The sequence below is a fragment of the Pelophylax lessonae genome (assembly GCF_965119305.1).
Source record: "Pelophylax lessonae genome assembly, chromosome: 11".
Classification (NCBI taxonomy): Eukaryota; Metazoa; Chordata; class Amphibia; order Anura; family Ranidae; genus Pelophylax; species Pelophylax lessonae.
The window spans coordinates 169,609,132-169,626,951 of record NC_138778.1 but is presented as its reverse complement, the minus strand read 5'-3'; the positions used below and the strand labels follow the sequence as shown (position 1 = coordinate 169,626,951).

The 17,820-nt window shown below is 41.0% G+C and overlaps 1 protein-coding gene across 2 annotated transcripts in view; it reads left to right on the top strand.

Moving 5' to 3' along the window:
• TMEM98 (transmembrane protein 98) overlaps positions 1–17,820 on the top strand; it is a 106,493-nt gene that overhangs the window by 59,468 nt on the left and 29,205 nt on the right. For both annotated transcript variants that reach the window (XM_082271703.1, XM_082271704.1), the window contains exons 2-4: positions 5,769–5,947; positions 7,273–7,404; positions 8,766–8,799. In XM_082271703.1, the coding sequence (XP_082127829.1) occupies positions 5,817–5,947; positions 7,273–7,404; positions 8,766–8,799 (297 nt within the window). In that variant the 5' untranslated portion in view covers positions 5,769–5,816. The remainder of the gene's footprint in view (positions 1–5,768; positions 5,948–7,272; positions 7,405–8,765; positions 8,800–17,820) is intronic.

Here is a 17,820-nt window from a genome sequence, read left to right as displayed (position 1 = left end):
AAAACATTTGGTGCATCATAAAGAGGAAGATGCAACAAAGAAGACCTAAGACAGTTGAGCAACTAGAAGCCTGTATTAGACAAGATTGGGACAACATTCCTATTCCTAAACTTGAACAACTTGTCTCCTCAGTCCCCAGACATTTGCAGACTGTTATAAAAAGAAGAGGGGAGGCCACACAGTGGTAAACATGGCCTTGTCCCAACTTTTTTGAGATGTGTTGATGCCATGAAATTTAAAATCAACGTATTTTTCCCTTAAAATAATACATTTTCTAGGTTTAAACATTTGATATTTCATCTATGTTGTATTCTGAATAAAATATTGAAATGAGAAACTTCCACATTATTACATTCTGATTTTATTCACAATTTGTACAGTGTCCCAACTTTTTTTGGAATCGGGTTTGTATGTGTATATATATATATATATATATATATATATATATATATATACACACGCACAAATGTTTTGCAGTTCATTTTTATATTTTAAACTGTATGGGCTGTTTTACAAGGTGATCGTTTACACTTTAAGGCTTGTCTCACATATTTAAAGGGATAGTAAAGTCTTGTTTTTTTTTTTCAAATAACAAACATGTTATACTTACCTGCTCTGTGCAGTGATTTTGCACAGAGCAGCCCAATCCTCCTATTCTTGGGTCCCTATTCGGCGCTCCAGTCCCCTTCCCTCCTGTTGAGTGCCCCCACAGAAAAGCAGCTTGCTATGGGGGGCACCCGAGCCAATGGCACTTCACTGCTGTCTCAACCAATGAGGAGGGGAGTCCCGGACAGCCGAGGCTCTCGTGCAACATCGCTGGATCGAGAGGGGGCTCAGGTAAGTATTGGGGGTGGCTGAGGGGGCGGCTGCACACATTTTTCATAGTAGGTAATCTTTCTCCTTCATTATTATGCGTGGATGAGGCTCAGGTGGGACTGCACTGATAATCAGGACACTTTAACACAAGTCAGTTGTCAGCTTTCTTCTCCTTTACTTAAGCGGTCAGCATGAGGAAAGAAAATCCGAAAACTGGCTTGTGTTTACATCGGTGATCAGTTGTCATTGGACACAGCTGATCATGTGGTAATGAGCCGCTGTAAATTGGCCCATTATCCTGATCACAGAGCGCTCCACAGGGGGATGCTAAGGCAGCGTGATCACAGGAGGTGGTCTATGGATACCCCCCTGGCAAAGTAAGCCTGCGCTGTAACTGTTTTTCGGCTATAGCACGGGCAGGAAGTGGTTAAAGTAAATGCATTAGAGTGTATGCAAACCTTAACAATTAAAGTGATTGTAAAGTCAGGTTTTTTTTTTCTATAAAAATAATAATGTTATACTTACCTGCTCTGTGCAGCTGGTTTTGCACAAACAGTCCAGATCCTCCTCTTCTCTGGTCCCTCTTCGGTGCTCCTCGCAGCCCCTCCCTCCTGTTGAGTGCCCCCACAGCAAGCAGCTTGCTATGGGGGCACGGAGCTGATCTGCAGCTCTGTGTGTCCATTCAGACATGGAGCCGCAGCCTGGCTCCACCCCCTTTGTCTCCTTATTGGCTGTCTGACTGATTGACAGCAGAGGGAGCCAATGGTGCAGTGCTGCTGTCTTAGCCAATGAGGAGGGGAGTCCCGGTCAGCCGAGACACTCCTACATCATCGCTGGATCTAGATGGACCTCAAGTAAGTATTTGAGGTTCTGAGTGGAGGCTGCTGCACACAGAAGGCTTTTTATCTTAATGCATGCGTTAAGATAAAAAAAACTTCTGCCTCTTCAACAACTTTAAGCCTAAATTTGCCCAAAGATGGGCATGTTATTGACAAAGAGAAGCCACTACAGACCTAATTTTCTAATAAATGGCTTAAAGCTGAAAAAATAGAGATACTTACCCAATCTTCCCCACGCAAGACTGGTCCCTGCAGTTTTTGACCCCCCTGTGTTTTAGCGGTCTTGAGCAGTAGACTGTTCCTGACATCATCAAGCCCAGAGCAGGCTCTACAGACCTGTTCCAGACATGAAGATGCTAGAAACATTCTCCTACTGGACCGTAGGGGAGCGGCTTTTTATGGTGGAGGTACAGGTAAATATAAGGCTTTCCCTTCTCCCCTGGACAAAACGAACACTTAACCCTTGCTGTGCAGGCAGTCTCTTTTTTTTGTTCCGAGTTAAGTATGAGGTTGTCACAGAGTTTCCTGCCAAATAAGTAGCTACTGAGATTTTTAGTCACACACTAAGGCAAGGCCATCTAGACCCCAAGACTACCCTGATGTTTGAAACTTTGCCCCCTATCCCAGAATGCACAGAATGAGCTTCTTGATATGTTGCTAAGGTATCTGCTCTGTTTTGTGGGAAGTGGGTGAACATTTCTCTATGATACGAAGCTGGCTGTACACATTACAACTATGTAGTGTGTGAGCCTCTTTGAATGTAAGGTGAATGGATTGCTCAGGTGGGCCCTTTGAAACACCTAAAGGAGATAAATTGTGCAAATATTCTCTTCAATTATCCAATCAAGGTTGGATAGGTTCATTGAATCCTAACTTATTTTATTGTGTTAACATTCTCACATCCTTTAGTAAATCATAATAAAGAGGGGGAGGTTTGGGACTTTGAGTGAGGCGCACAGTGGGAATTGCCGTGCGTCTCTATCCCTATTCAATCGAAGAAGAAGAGGAGGGTTGGGACTGTGAGTGAGAGACATGACAAAGCTGGCGGGAAAAGATTTACACATTTATTGGTACATACAAATGTAAAAACATAACATATAAAAAATAAAATATAGAGAGATCCAAAAGATAAGGGAGCTAGTAAGTAGTCCCCAAGTCCAAATTCATAAAACCAACAGGGCAAATTTCCAAATAGTAGTAGAGTAATTTGATATCCGCTTGCCGACCGCTGCACGACTATTTACTGCGGCGGTCAGCCCCTCACAGGCAAAGCGACGTAGGACTACGTCGCTAGCCTGTGAGGCTCTAGGAAGCTCTAGAAACCGGAGGCGCGCTCCCACTCCCACATGGTCACGGACCCCCCCCCGCCCGTGCGCACTCACGATCGTCCGTTACACCGGAAGAAAGGCAGGCGGCTAATGTAAACAAAGCCGCCTGTCATTCTTCCCTGTGTAAGAATGGAGATCACACGGTTCTACTATGTAGGACCGTTGATCTCTGTTCTTACACTAGTAGCCACATCCAATCACAGTTAGAATCACGCCCCAAGGGACACACTTAACCCCTTCCTCTCAAAAAAGTTAACCCCTTCACTGCCAGTGTCATTTTTACAGTAACAGTGCATATGTATAGCACTGATTACTGTAGTAAAGTCACTGGTAACCCCAAAAGTGTCAAAAATGTCAGTCAAGGGTCCAATCTGTCCGCCGCAATGTCGCAGTCCCGCAAAAAAAAATCGCAGATCGCCGCCATTACTCGCTAAACAAAAAAACAACAAAAATGACAAAAATCTTTCCCTTAGTTAGTAAACGCAATAACTTTTGCGCAAACCAATCAAAATACGTTTTGTGCGATTTTTTTTACCAAACATATGTAGCATAAAACAAATTGGCCTAAAATGTTAAAAAAAAATTGATTTTTACATTTTTTTGGGGGGGGGGGGAATTTCATATAAAAAAATTTGAAAAATATTGTTATTTTTTCAAAATTGACGCGCTTTTTTTGTTTATAGCGCATGATCAAAAAATCGCACAGGTGATCAAATACCACCAAAAGAAAGCTCTGTTTGTGGGAAAAAAAAGGACATCAAATTAGTTTAGGTACAGCGTCGCACGACCGCGCAATTGTCCGTTACACACAGTGGCGAATGGCAAAATAGGCCCTGGTCAGGAAGGGGGTAAAATCTTCTGGAGCTTAAGTGGATATATTCGCAGCATTGATTAACTCAATTTCCAAATAGTAGTAGAGTAGTTTGATATATTCAAAACATCACAAACTCAATACATTTCGTGGACCAATATCACCACTTCATCAGGAGTGGATGTATGATACATCTCTGATGCCATTGCGCCGACAGTCTCGTTCCATCTCCAGTGTACTTTAGATAGCCCGCGGGACGGTCATGCCTTTGGCGTCTACTGTCCCTGCAGTTTTTCCTATCTACACACTAGCGTGACGCTGGGCTCACAGAGATTGGCGTTCTTTGGCAGATACGGGGCACTATGTGTTGGAGCCTGAGGTCCTTTTATGGTACTTTTCTCGGACATCTCCCCTTTATCTTCATTATTTTTTTGTCACTCTTCCTCACTGTTAGGTTCCTGTCCTGGCTTTCCTGCTTTTTTCAGGGTCCATTTTGATTCACACCACTTCACATCCCCCCTCTGTAGTTTCCATTCACAGGTGTTTTTTTTACTTTATTACGTGGTTTCACAATTACTGTCTCTGATGTATCAGATGTCTCTGCCAGCTTCGTGGAGTTCATGGTCTGATAAACTCTTCAATCTCATTCACATTATTCTGTCTTATAGGCACACTTTTCTTATCTATTTTTTACCCTTACTATGCAAGCAAGCAGCACAATGGTACTCTAATTTATTATATACACATGTATTACATTATATTATTTTTTTCGATAGACTTCCTTCCACGATGCTGCATTGGCCATCTTTCACCTCATTTATATCAGCCCACACCCACCATGTGTGTGGCGTGTTCTGCCTTGTTCGCCGGCCTTGTGCGCCCTCAACTCCCGTGGGAGACAATCAGGGTCATGTTCCATCTCCAATGCCAATAACTACCTGAGCTGCCATGTAAGTTTTAGGGAATCGAGGGGCTTTGTCTCCCCCTCCCTCCTCCTTTTTCATTATTTATCATCATTGTGGCAATTTCCTTACATATATATTTTTTATAGATATGTATCATACATCCACCCCTTATGAAGTGGTGACATTGGTCCACGAAATGCGTTGAGTTTGTGATGTTTTGAATATATCAAACTACTCTACTACTATTTGGAATTTGAGTTCATCCATGCTGCGAATATATCAAATTACTTTACTACAATTTGGAACTTTGCCCTGTTGGTTTTATGAATTTGGACTTGAGGACTACTTACTAGTTCCCTTATCATTTGGATCTCTCTATATTTTTTTTTTTATATGTTATGTTTTTACATTTGGATGTACCAAGAAATGTGTAAATCTTTTTCCGCCAGCCTTGTCATGTCTCTCACTCAAAGTCCCAACCCTCCTCTTCTTCTTCCTTTAGAAAATGAGTCTCAAAATGTTACAAACAAAAAAATGGGGGGTGTGAACAGAATAACCCCCCCCCCCTCCAACTCCGATGGTCCCTGATCCACTTGTTTCACTGCTTTTTGTGCTGCTGATGAAAAGATTACAAAAATGGCTAGGATGCTTAATGCCTGGTACACACGATGAAATTATCGGACGAATGATTATCCGTTTTTGGGGGGTTTTTTTGCATGCTAATCTTATATCGAAAATGAAGAGGTTACTATTGTTAAGAAAATTCTCATACGACAGAACAATATTATGGAAGTAATGTAATGTATTGTATTTTTGAACAAAACTGTATTGCTTAACTGAAAATCGTACTATCTGGTATCGTACGAGAAAAATTGTTGTGCTTGTCCCATCGGATAATATCGGATGAACTGTCAAGATTGGCTCTCGAAAGCTGTGTAATAACAATCAGATTATTGTACAATCATTTTGAAAGGAGTATTATTTTGTCCACTTTTCTGATCATGTCTACCGGCCTTAAGCAATAAATCCTACCAGCAATTAATCTTTTCTATTTGTGCTCATGTTTCAGATGATTTAATCTTACTTCATGTGACAGGCCTGGTGACCAAGTAAAGAAATGGAGACTGTGGTCATTGTGGCCATTGGGGTCCTAGCCACTATATTCCTGGCTTCCTTTGTGGCTCTGGTTGTAGTATGCCGACAACGTTATTGCCGGACCAAGAATCTTTTGACACACTACAACAACAAGTAAGAACAGGTTGTCAGGGGATTAATAGGTGTGAACTATTCTCATGCAACAAATTTAAAGGGAATCTCCCCTTGATGGACCATTACATTTTTGCATTTCTTTCTTTAGTGCAATGTTTCTAATGTGAGGAGTGTATCAATGAAATTACTTAGCCAATAGCTGGCCATAGATGATTGTTATTAATGAATGAAAATAAACTAAACAAATTCATCTACAAAATCAAAGTAGCAGACCCGAGTCTTTCAAGCATCAACGGTAGAGGATAAGGTTTAGAACAGCAATCTTCTTAACACATGGTCAAAGAGAAAGATCCTTTTTTCCCACCAAAAAAATATTTCTGCCCCAGCCTGAGAAGTGGAAGGATGGATGAATCCTTTTCTGGGAGAAGATTAATCTAAAACAGAATTTCAGCACCAGGAAGCAGTTCTTTTGGGCAGTCATAAGTTCTATGTGGTGGAAGAATCTTAGCTCATTGCTTGTTTAACACATCCAAAAAATAATGGTAAGTCTCAGAAATTTATTGGCATAAAATCGGTATCAGAGTTTATACATACACTAGCTGGCCAAAAAAAAAGTTGCCACCTAGAATTAACTAAGCAACTAACTAAACTAAGCATGCAGCTACATGTGCCCAAAGAATGAGGTCAGCTGACTACCTGAATGACCAGGTTATTCCATCAATGGATTTTTACTTCCCTGATATCACGGGCATATTCCAACATGACATTGCCAGAATTCATCAAACTCAAATTGTGAAAGAGTGGTTCAGGGAGCATGAGACATAATTTTCACACATGGTTTGGCCACCACAAAGTCCAGAACCTAACCCCATTGAGAATCTTTGGGATGTGCTGGAGGAGGCTTTGCACAGTGGTCCGACTCTCCCATCATTTGGTGAAAAATGAATGCAACACTGAACGGAAATAAATCTTATGACATTGCAGAAGCTTATCGAAATAATGCCACACCGAATGCGTGCTGTAATCAAAGCTAAAGGTGGTCCAACAAAGTATTCGAGTGTGTGACCTTTTTTTTAGATGGTGATTTTTTTTTGTTTTTCTGGCCGGGCAGTATAGTAAGGATAAGGATTGGGTAGATGACTCTTGAAGACAGTTTAAAATGGCCACTAGAGTAGTTTTAATGCTGAAAATATGGAACTGAGTGCAATACAAATCCCTATCTTACACATTTTTTAGTGCTACTTGGCTTATAGATATACTTTATAGCATAATGGTTTATGGCCAAAAACACCAAAGTTTTTAGGGAACAAATAGGGTCACTAGTATTTGCTACCAAATATTTATAATGCTCTCTTTATTAAAAGGCCAACCGTGGATTTAATTGGAGCAATGGAAACCCAGTCAGAGCCATCCGAACTAGAACTGGATGATGTTGTCATCACAAATCCCCAGATTGAAGCAATTCTGGAGGATGAAGACTGGATTGAAGATGCCTCGTAAGTTTACAGCATTGACCAGTATTTTATAGACAAACTTTTCCTTTTTCAAAAATAGCTGTTATCCATTTTACTACATGCTTTACGTGTTTTTTTTTTTTTTCCTTTTTTCAAGCAGCCCTCTCTATAGGAACAAACTGGCTTGATTGTAGGCTGGTATTCACTTTGTCCTCTATAAGACATTGCTTTATCATGGCAATTCTCTCTCCTTAAACAGAGTCTGCACACAGTACATGTAGGCATTTACACAGGGCTTTTTTTTCTCAGAATAGGTGCAAGAACTTCCCCCTCCCGAGTCACCCCCTTGTCTCCACTCCCTACCCACCTCTGAGCACCGTTCCTTGGTTCCACCTCCCAGTACCGCCCCTTTTAGAAAATACAAAATCATTTATGGTGCTAAGTAATTTGTATGTAATTTAATAACAAAAAAGGAGTATAACAGATCCCAGGTAGCTAGCAACAACAGATCCACCCCACCAATGATAGACTCCCAACAGCCAGCAACAATGGACCCCCCAGTGACAATAGATCCACCCAGCAACAATAGACAACCCCCTCAGCAACAATAGAGCCACCCCAGCAAAATTAGACTCACAACAGCCAGTTTCAATTGACCCCACCATCAACATTAGATCCCTCCCAACAATGACTGACCCCCCCAAGAAACAATAGATCCCCAGCAGCCAGCATCAATGGACCTTCCGCCATCCCTTTCCATTTCGTACATTCAGTGCTGGAGGTGCCGTTCCCCTGAGTTCCTGCTGAAAAAAAAAGCCCTGTATTTCCATATGAACATACGTAACAAGCAGTAAATGAGCTTTTAAAAAAAAAAGGCCCTCACTAACCTCTGTAGTTGCAGGCACTGTGGAGCAATTAGCAACAGAAGCACTAAAATCCTTTAAAGCTGATCTCCAGGAATGAGACAGAATCTAACCTTGTAATGTGCTTAGAAATGGGTGTGTGCTGGTGCAAAGAATTACCCAGTGGCTTCTTGTATAGCTTTGAGGCTCCACTCTCCATTATTGGGGTCAGATTTTTGTGTAGTCAGCTTAGGCCATGGTCTAGGTTCACAGGTTTCAGAGGCAGCACATAACCAGTTCCATTTGATATTGATGATTAGTAACATATTTAAGCCTGCCATGCCATGCCATCCAGCCCTGTCCTCATTGTTGATGATAATAACCCTCTACGCTTATTGAATTATTGCTGGTGGGATCATGCACTGCTTATTTATAGAGTCAGTTTAAAATCAGAGTCATGAAAATAAAATCATTTTTCCTTAAAAAAATGTTCATGTCTAAGAAAACTATGTTTTTAACAAAAGTGGCTTATATTAAAACAAATTTTTTCTCATTTTGTAGCGGTCTTGTGTCGCACTGCATTTCAATTCTAAAGGTATGTACTGTATATGAAGTGCCTATTAAAGCTGAACTCCAAGCAGATAAAACACACCAATTATTGCAGCTATGTAATTTAAGAAATTATTTTTAAATGCTTCTGCTGTAAATATCTGAATTTGACTTGTTTTCAGGCTCTTGCAATGTTCATACAGTAGAACTCAGATTGGGAAGTAGGGGCAGCACTTGGGGCCAATAAGGTGTTGTGTAGTGCACATGTGTTGACATGGTTCATGCTGAGAGGAGGAGAGAGCAGAAAGAGATCATCAGTCTGTTCCTGCTTCTCCAATGTCCAAGCCTGGAATAGAGGTGAGGAGGTGACCTAGCTGTGTTGTTTAAATGCAATATGAAGAAACCAGGTCACCAGGCTGACATAAATCAAAGTACCGAAGAGATTGAAAAACAAATATTTTGGCTGTTAAAGCAGTTTCCATAGATGTATTTCAATTGTGTATTTACTTTTTTGCCTGGAGCTCAGCCTTTATTACAGTATATGTTGGATGTTCTAGAAAGGAAAGGCCCAAGGCAAATGAGAAAGGGGTAGACTTTCTGAGGCCCTCATCTGAGTCTACAGCGATTACACTACTAATCTCTGGTGCTGGACCTCTCATGTATTTGGCCAGACACTCATGTCACAGTCTAATTCGTTTAAAAAACTTCTCCAGCAGTTTTAGGCCAGGTTCACCTATGTGCAGCCTCTCAGTTTTATAGTATTAGAGTTCTGCCACAGATACTATAGCTTTAAGTTGGCTCTGAAACCTGCATTCCCATTCTATACTGCCACAGATTTAGGCCAATCAGCATTCCGGACACTGTCCCATGGTATATAAGGCCGTATCTGCAGCCTTGCCATCTACAGTGCCTTGAAAAAGTATTCATACCCGTTGAAATTTTCCACATTTTGTCATATTACAACCAAAAACGTAAATGTATTTTATGCGATAGACCAACACCAAGTTGTACATTATTGTGAAGTGGAAGGAAAATCGTAAATGGTTTTCAAATTTTTTTACAAATAAATATGTAAAAAGTGTGGCGTGCATTTGTATTCAGCCCCCGGGTCAATACTTTGTAGAACAGCCTTTCACTGCAATTACAGCTGCAAGTCTTTTTGGGTATTTCTCTACCAGCTTTGCACATCTAGAGAGTGACATGTTTGCCCATTCTTCTTTGCAAAATAGCTCAAGCTCTGTCAGATTGGATGGAGAGCGTCTGAGAAACAGCAATTTTCAAGTCTTGCCACAGATTCCGAATTGGATTTAATTCTGTACTTTGATTGGGCCATTCTCACACATTAATATGCTTTGATCCAAACCATTCCATTGTAGCGCTGGCTGTATTTTTTTTTATTATAAAAGCTTATTATAAATACTAGACATTAAGCCCGTTAAATTAACGGGTGCTAGAATATATGTAGCGTCCCTGTTGCCCTAGCAACATCGGGGACACGCGCAGAGCAGACCGAGCAGCTCTCGCGTGCGAGCGTGCACCCGCCGCGTGCCCGCGCACACCCGCCGCTTGAATATTTTCGCCCGGCCGCCCAAAGTCTCTGTGCTCCAAGTCCCAACGGCTGTCCGTGGGGCACATGCGCAGTAGCGCAATCCCACGGACACAGGGACTGGACGCAGAGACACTTGTACTTTATATAGTAAGATTACAATGGGGGGAGGGGGGTGACCTGTCTGTGTAATGGGGGGGTCTCCATGGTGACGGTGAGGTGAAGTTGTGTCGGGCCGCTCACCTGCGTGATGATATGACAGGAGGAAGGGGGAGGGGATGTCGCTTACCTGTACAGTAGCGGTGTACAGCCCTGTATCCGGGCGGCGGCAGGCCCTCTCTGGATGGTGATATCCGCCCTCCTCGCCCAAGCTCCTCAGCGCTCCCCTGCCGCTCACATCCTAGCCGACTGCCTCGTCTTTGTCTGTCTCCCGGCCGCCATGTTGACACTCAGCACCGTGCACCTTCCACCCCCCCACCTCAACACTCTCTCTCTCACACACACACACAAACACACACACACCGACTGGCCGAGCGGCCCCGCGGGGGGAACTCTTGGAGTTGTAGTTCCCCACACCGCCGGCTTCTCCCCGGGGAGCGAGGCGCCAGGACTACATCTCCCAGAGAGCAGCGCGGGCAGACTGGGTGGGGCATTATGGGGGAGGCGGGGCTCAGGTCATGCCCTAACAGACTGAAGTAGGGCGGGGCGAAGGCGCTCGCCGCTTCAACATTTTCGCCCGGCCGCCCCAAGTCTCTGCGTTCCAAGTCCCAATAGCGGTCCGTGGGGCACATGTGCAGTAGCGCAATCCCACGGACACAGGGACTGGACACAGAGACACTTGTACTTTATATATTAGATTCGCAAATACAGAAAAAATTGTAACAAAAGTTGAAAGAACATTGTAAAAAATTGTACAACATTAACAACGGATAATACAAACAATAACCACCAGAATATGTTGGTCTTGTCTCTTGTTTTAACATCTCAAGGAAAAGATAATTAAGGATCTGGAGTTATTCAATAAACTAGTGTCTTACAGAGAAGGAATATAAGTAACAAAAGTAAATAAAAAAAAAAAAAAAGAGAAGTCAAGAAGATAAATTGTTATGTTGGGCACCTACTCTGCCTCTTGAGGAGGCGCCCATCTACATTATCTCATGAGCACGATGGAGTAACAATTTTATTGTTTATGAAAGGGTTATGCCTAACCTGCTAATCAGGAGAATATCTTAGAGTATCTTTAACTTATGAAATCAGGGAGCATTTATAAAGGTACCAGGGGGTCCATTTTTGGTCATATATTTTTTTAGAGTTCGTGATGGTATGATGATAGTATTCCATTGATCTGATATCCTCAATTCTATGAAGTACTTGAGCAAAGGGAACTAATAGTTCTTTCCAATTTCTAGTGATAGACCATAACATTGCTACACAAATAGTGTGTGTTAAACGGGTAAGATGAGTGAAAAGTTCTGGGATACCTTTTAAATAGTAAGCATTGTGTAGGTGATAAAGTAAGTTTTTCCCCTGTTACTTTCTCAATCAAAAGGAATACCTCAGACCAGGTGTTTTGGATCTTGGGGCAATCCCAGAAAATGTGTTTCAGAGAGCCTGACACATTGCAGCCTCTAAAACAATTGGGAGAGACGTCTGGGTAGAAGTTATTTAGATTTCGGGCATGTAGTGTAGTGTAGTACCATCTCGTAAAGAGTTTAATAGCCGTTTCTCTTACTCCCAGCGATTTGGTAGATCTACGTAAATTAAGCCACATAGCTAGCCAGTCTCCCGATGATAGGGATGTCTGTAGTTCTATTTCCCGTTTGTCATATAAATAAATAAAGGGGTCTCTCAGACAAATATGTTCAAAAGTGCTAAGAGATGATCCTGATGGTTTAGTGTGGAGTAATACAAAGTATCTCTTAATTAGTTCATAGTTTGAAATTTCACAATGAGGAATGTTTTTCATGCTTACCAATTTATCAAATGAGTGGAAAACACCTATATCATAAAGGTCAAAAATTGTGGTCATCCTATTGTCAGACCACCACGCGAACTGTTCAGGGGTGTTAAATGCTTCCTGGAATGTGGGGTCACCTAGGAAGGACATGTCAAAGGGAGGACTAGATGTGAGGGTCCATTTTTTATTAATAAATCTCCAAATTTTAAGATTGTCTGATACAATTGTGTTGCGAGAGGAAATTTGTCGCATAGGAATCGATGCGTCCCATAATAGACCTGCTAAATTGAAAGGGGCAGCTGAAATTCTTTCAAAGCATACCCAATGTGGATCTGAGATACAATTATGCCATAGTGCCAACTGAGTTAGTCTACTACTGATATAATATGTCCATAAATGAGGGAGACCTAGGCCTCCCGAATGTTGGTGATGGTATAGAATGTTGGCGGCGTACCTGGGTTTTTTGTTGCCCCATATAAATGTATTAATAGCAGATTGAAGTTTAGTGGTATAAGCTTTGGTGAGATATACAGGTAAGGCACGGAAAAGATATACGAGTTTTGGAAGGATGGTCATTTTGATGGCCGTTATTTTACCGAGAAAGTATAAACGGTAAGAGGACCAAATTTGGAGAATGTTACGTATTTTGGACTATAGTGGCGGGAAATTAAATTAGAAGAGAGATTTATAATCTTTACTTAGTTGGATGCCGAGATAGGAGATTGTCTCTGAAGCCCATACAAAGGGAAATTAAATTTGTTTTTTAAAGTTATGGTGTCTAGTGTTGAGAAGTTAATTGGTAAAGCTACTAATTTTAACATATTAATACTGAGTCTGGAGACCGCTGCAAAGTTTTCCAATATCATCAGCAAGTTGGGTATCGAATGTAGTGGGTCTGGAATAAATAGTAAAGCGTCATCTGCATATAGACTCAATTTGTAAGATTCTGTGCCCTTACTGTAGCCTATCACTCCGGGATGTCTTTTAATTGCTCTTAAAAGTGGCTCGATGGTGAATAGTAGTGGGGATAGGGGACATCCCTGACGAGTTCCTCTACCCAGTGGAAAGAAAGAGGAATTGCAGCCTCTAATCTTTATTCTTGTTTTAGGGTTATTATATAGGGCTGTAAAGCCATTTAAGAATTCGCCGGTAAGGCTAAATCTAGGTAGTATTTGTCTAAGATAAGTCCAAGAGACACTGTCGAAAGCCTTATGGATGTCTAGGCCTAAGATTAATAGTTGTTTTTTAAATAAGTTCGCATCTTGAATAATATTGCATGCTAGTCGGATATTATATATTTTATATATATATATATATATATATATATATATATTTGTCGGTTTGGGATGAAGCCTGACTGAGATGTGGAAATGAGTTTGGGGATCCAATTAGATAGTCTAGTAGCTAAAATTTGACTGAATAGTTTCAGGTCGTTATTGATAATTGATATCGGTCTGAAATTTTGGGTTTTGGATAAGTCTTTGTTTGGTTTAGGGAGGAGGGTCATGTTCACTAGTGACATTTCTTCTGGAAAAGCGTTGCCTTTTAGTATGTGATTAAACAGCTGTGAAAGTTTAGGGGAAAGTATTTGTGAACATTTTTTGTAGTAGATAGCTGTATATCCATCAGGACCAGGTGCAGATGAATTTCGAAGGCATTTAATATTCTGTGCCACCTCAGTTTCCGTGATGGGTGCATTCAATTGCTCTGTGTCTGCAGATGAAAGAGATGGGAGTGGGATATCCTCAAGCCAGCTTTGGGAATTAATGGGGGCTTCTGTAGATGGAGGTGATAGAAGGGTTGAGTAAAATTTTTCAAAAACACTCAAAGCCTCTTTGGGGTGAGATGTAGTCATACCAGATGACGTATTTAATTTATAAACATGTGGGGGTTTGATTGTTTGATTACGTTTCCTAGCTAGCATTGTGGAGGCGAAGTTTCCGTACAGAAGAAATTTAGATCTTGAATATCTGAGAAATTTCTCCGCATTCTCAGAGAGAATGCTATTTAATTCCATTCTTTTTTGGTCTATTTGGTGTCTTACAGTTTGGTCATGTAAGGTATTATGGTTTTTGTATAGTTGCTGCAATTCTTTGGTAATTTCCTGTATTTTGTTGGTGCGTTCGCATTTTTTTTTTTTTTAACTGCAATTGCGATAAGTTTGCCCCTAATAAAAGCCTTGTGAGTGACCCATGTATTTGGAATTGAGGTATCCTCAGTGGGGTTAAGCCTGAAAAATTCTGTGATTGCGTCAGATCTCCTGAGACTCTAGGTTGCCCATCAATAAGGAGTCATTAAGTCTCCATGTGAACGGTGTAGGAGAGAGACCAATACTTTTTGTGTCATAAATTACCATGTGATGAACAGACCATACACATGGAAATATATCTGCAGAGACTGAGTTAGCTAAGATTACCTTTGAGGCGTATATGTAGTCTATTCTTGCCAACGAATTATGTGGGTTTGAATAGAATGTATACTCTTTAGAGCCCATATTTAAACATCTCTAGTCCACTAGTTGCAAATTACTAAGTCTGCGCTCAAGAGTTTTTGGAAATGTCTTGGATGCAGAGGAAGGATTGCTTCTATCCATGGTTGGATGGGCCACCATATTGAAGTCCCCTCCTAGAATTATGTGGAAGGAATGATATTTTTCTAACTCGATGAAAAAATCTAAGAAGAATTGTACAGAGTCTCCGTTCGGGGCAAATGTGTTGGCTATAGTCAATTCCTTTCCCATGATGCATCCTTTAATAATTATAAAGCGACTCTCCGGGTCCCTGCAGACCTCCTGTACCTCAAAAGGAAAATAATTGTGAATAAATATTGCCCCCCCCCCCTCTATATGTGATATATGAATATGTGGTATAGAAGGCTTGATTGAAAGATTTATTGAAAAATTTGGGGTGGTTGTTTTCAGCAAAATTAGTTTCTTGGAGTAATAAGATTTTGGCGTTCAGATGCTTATATTGATGAAATGCTTTATTACGTTTGTTTGGGAAATGAAACCCCTGAAAATTACGTGAAATAGTTCTAATTGCCATTTTTAAGTGAGGTTTTGGAATTTTGGTGGTACATTATTAGGGTGACGGAAAAATGTAATACCTTAATAAGGATGGCCAATTTATAGAAGGTCTGCGGATCTGATATGAACGCACCATGGGAACAATGGTTCCTGTCAATAGGCGTATCATCACCCGTGCCCAGATGAGGCTAGTCTGAGCACAAGATTGACATGAGAATTTGAAGATCGTGAGGATGTTGAGATAAATAAAAACATATGATAATAGACTTAAAGAGAAATAAAAAAAAATAGAAAAAAATAAATTAACCGAAGTAGAAGAACAATGATTCAGTGAACCAGTTAGGTACTGATAACTAAAAAACTGAAATAGAGGACAATTTCCTCCTAAACAGACGATCGAGAGCCAGCAGCCCAACAAAAACAGAAGGGGTCTCAAATAGGGGAACAATAAGGTGGAGACCCCTCTATATAGGCTGGTGCCCATCAATCGGCTGAATGGGTACAACATGTACAGGCATGGAACCATAGATATGGCCATTTGAAAAATTTCTGAGAAAACTAAAAGGGAAAAAATGGGAAGCTTCCAGTGCGATGCCTGATAGTTAATTAACCTGGGAAAGCCTAAGTTTGAAAAAAAAGGAAAAAATTAATTATGGGGGGGGGGGATTTTAGAAATAGCGTTAATTGTATGCTGCAACATTAGCATTTGAGGGTGTAAATTCTTATGATAACCGTAATATAGTGGAAGGATGATTTAAGACTAGGGTTAACATAAAAAATGAGTGTATCCAGAATACATTATAGTTATGGGGTAAGTGTTACTTGCATATCTGAAAAAGGCCACTGGGTGTCAGTAGAGGATCTGATGTGTAGATGATGGGTTGAGAGTGAATTTTTGCTTGAGAGAGTTTCCTGTTGATCTGTAGCCGGCCAGTAGATGTCACCATCCATCCATAAAAGTGGAAGTTGAGTGATCTAATTATTCTGAAAAAAGAAAAAAGTCAAAAAGGGAAAAAAGAAAAGGGAGTAGGGGTAGAAAGGAACAAAAATAGAAAAAAACATAGTTAATGATTATGGGCTTTCCAGGGGGATCTTGCATAGCCGCCAAAAAAAACTCAGAGATTGTGAGAAGTAGTTTCAGTAAGCACAGTCAGATAATTTCAGCCCGCGTCGTTACGCGTTCTTCTGCGTCCTCTTCTGGAAGCCGGAGTCTGCCAAAGTGGTGATGGTCGAGGAGCCGGAGAGGGTGAGGGAATTGTGGCAGGATCAATCAAACCCAGTTTGATGAGGATTTCATGCCCCTTTGGATGTTAGTGACAACGTATGTAGATCCGTTGTGGGGGATGATCAGCTTAAAAGGGAAGCCCCATCTATAGCGTAAACGGGCCGATTGTAGCACAGTGGTGATTTCTTTCATGCTGCGTCTCCTCTCCAATGTGGCCTGTGAGATGTCAGGGTAGATTTTTAATTTATGGCCATCTATGAGGATGTTGGGGGTGTTCCTTGCAGCTCTGAGGATTTCCTCCTTAGTGATGAAGTCTTTCATGCTCAAAATTATATCTCTTGGGGGTTTATCAGTGGGGGGGGGGGGGGGGGGTTGGGGCGGAGAGCACGGTGGATCCGGTCACAGGTGAATTGGGAGTCAATAGCATCAGGTAATAAAGATTTAACCTCCCTGGCGGTATGATTCTTTTGGATTTTAGGTGCTGAAAGCGGTACCATTATTTTGCATGTAATTCTTGTGAATGAGCAGCCCAAACCAACTGTATACATTTATTATATATATATATATATATATATATATATATATATATATATATATATATATATATATACACAGTTGGTTTGGGCTGCTCATTCACAAGAATTACATATATATATATATATATATATATATATATATATATATATATATATATATATATACGTGTGTGTATGTGTATATATATATATATATATATAGATAGATATATATATATATATATATATACCATGTGTGTGTGTATTTATATATATATATATATATATATACATATATTTACATAAAAAGTACAGTAAAACTGCAGGAAAGGGAACTGGGGGGCAATGTAATGTGATTTTATTTTATTTTGAATGGTATCAGTGTGTTTGGTGTGTTTTACATTTGAATTTGCTGCCGGTTCCACCCCCCGGCGGACGTCACGTCGCCGGAGACGGAAGCCGGGGCTCGCAGACGATCGGGAGGAAGCTCCACCGCCGCATACCGCCCGCATTCTTCGCTGGATCCCGGAGAAAAGGTAAGTAAAACCTCTTCCAGGATCCAGCGATCTTCCTAGCGCTACCCCGAGTGTGGCTCGGGGTTACCGCTTTTGGCTCTAAAATCTAACCCCGAGTCACGCTCGGGAATACCGCTAGGAAGGTTAAACAAGCAGTTTACTGTAGGTATGAGATCTATATAAGTCGCTGGGATACCTCTCAGCCTCAGGTTGTTCCCTCTGTTGCGGTTGTCTAAATCTTCAACGTGTTCTTGTAATTGATCAAATGCTGTATGAAGGGATTT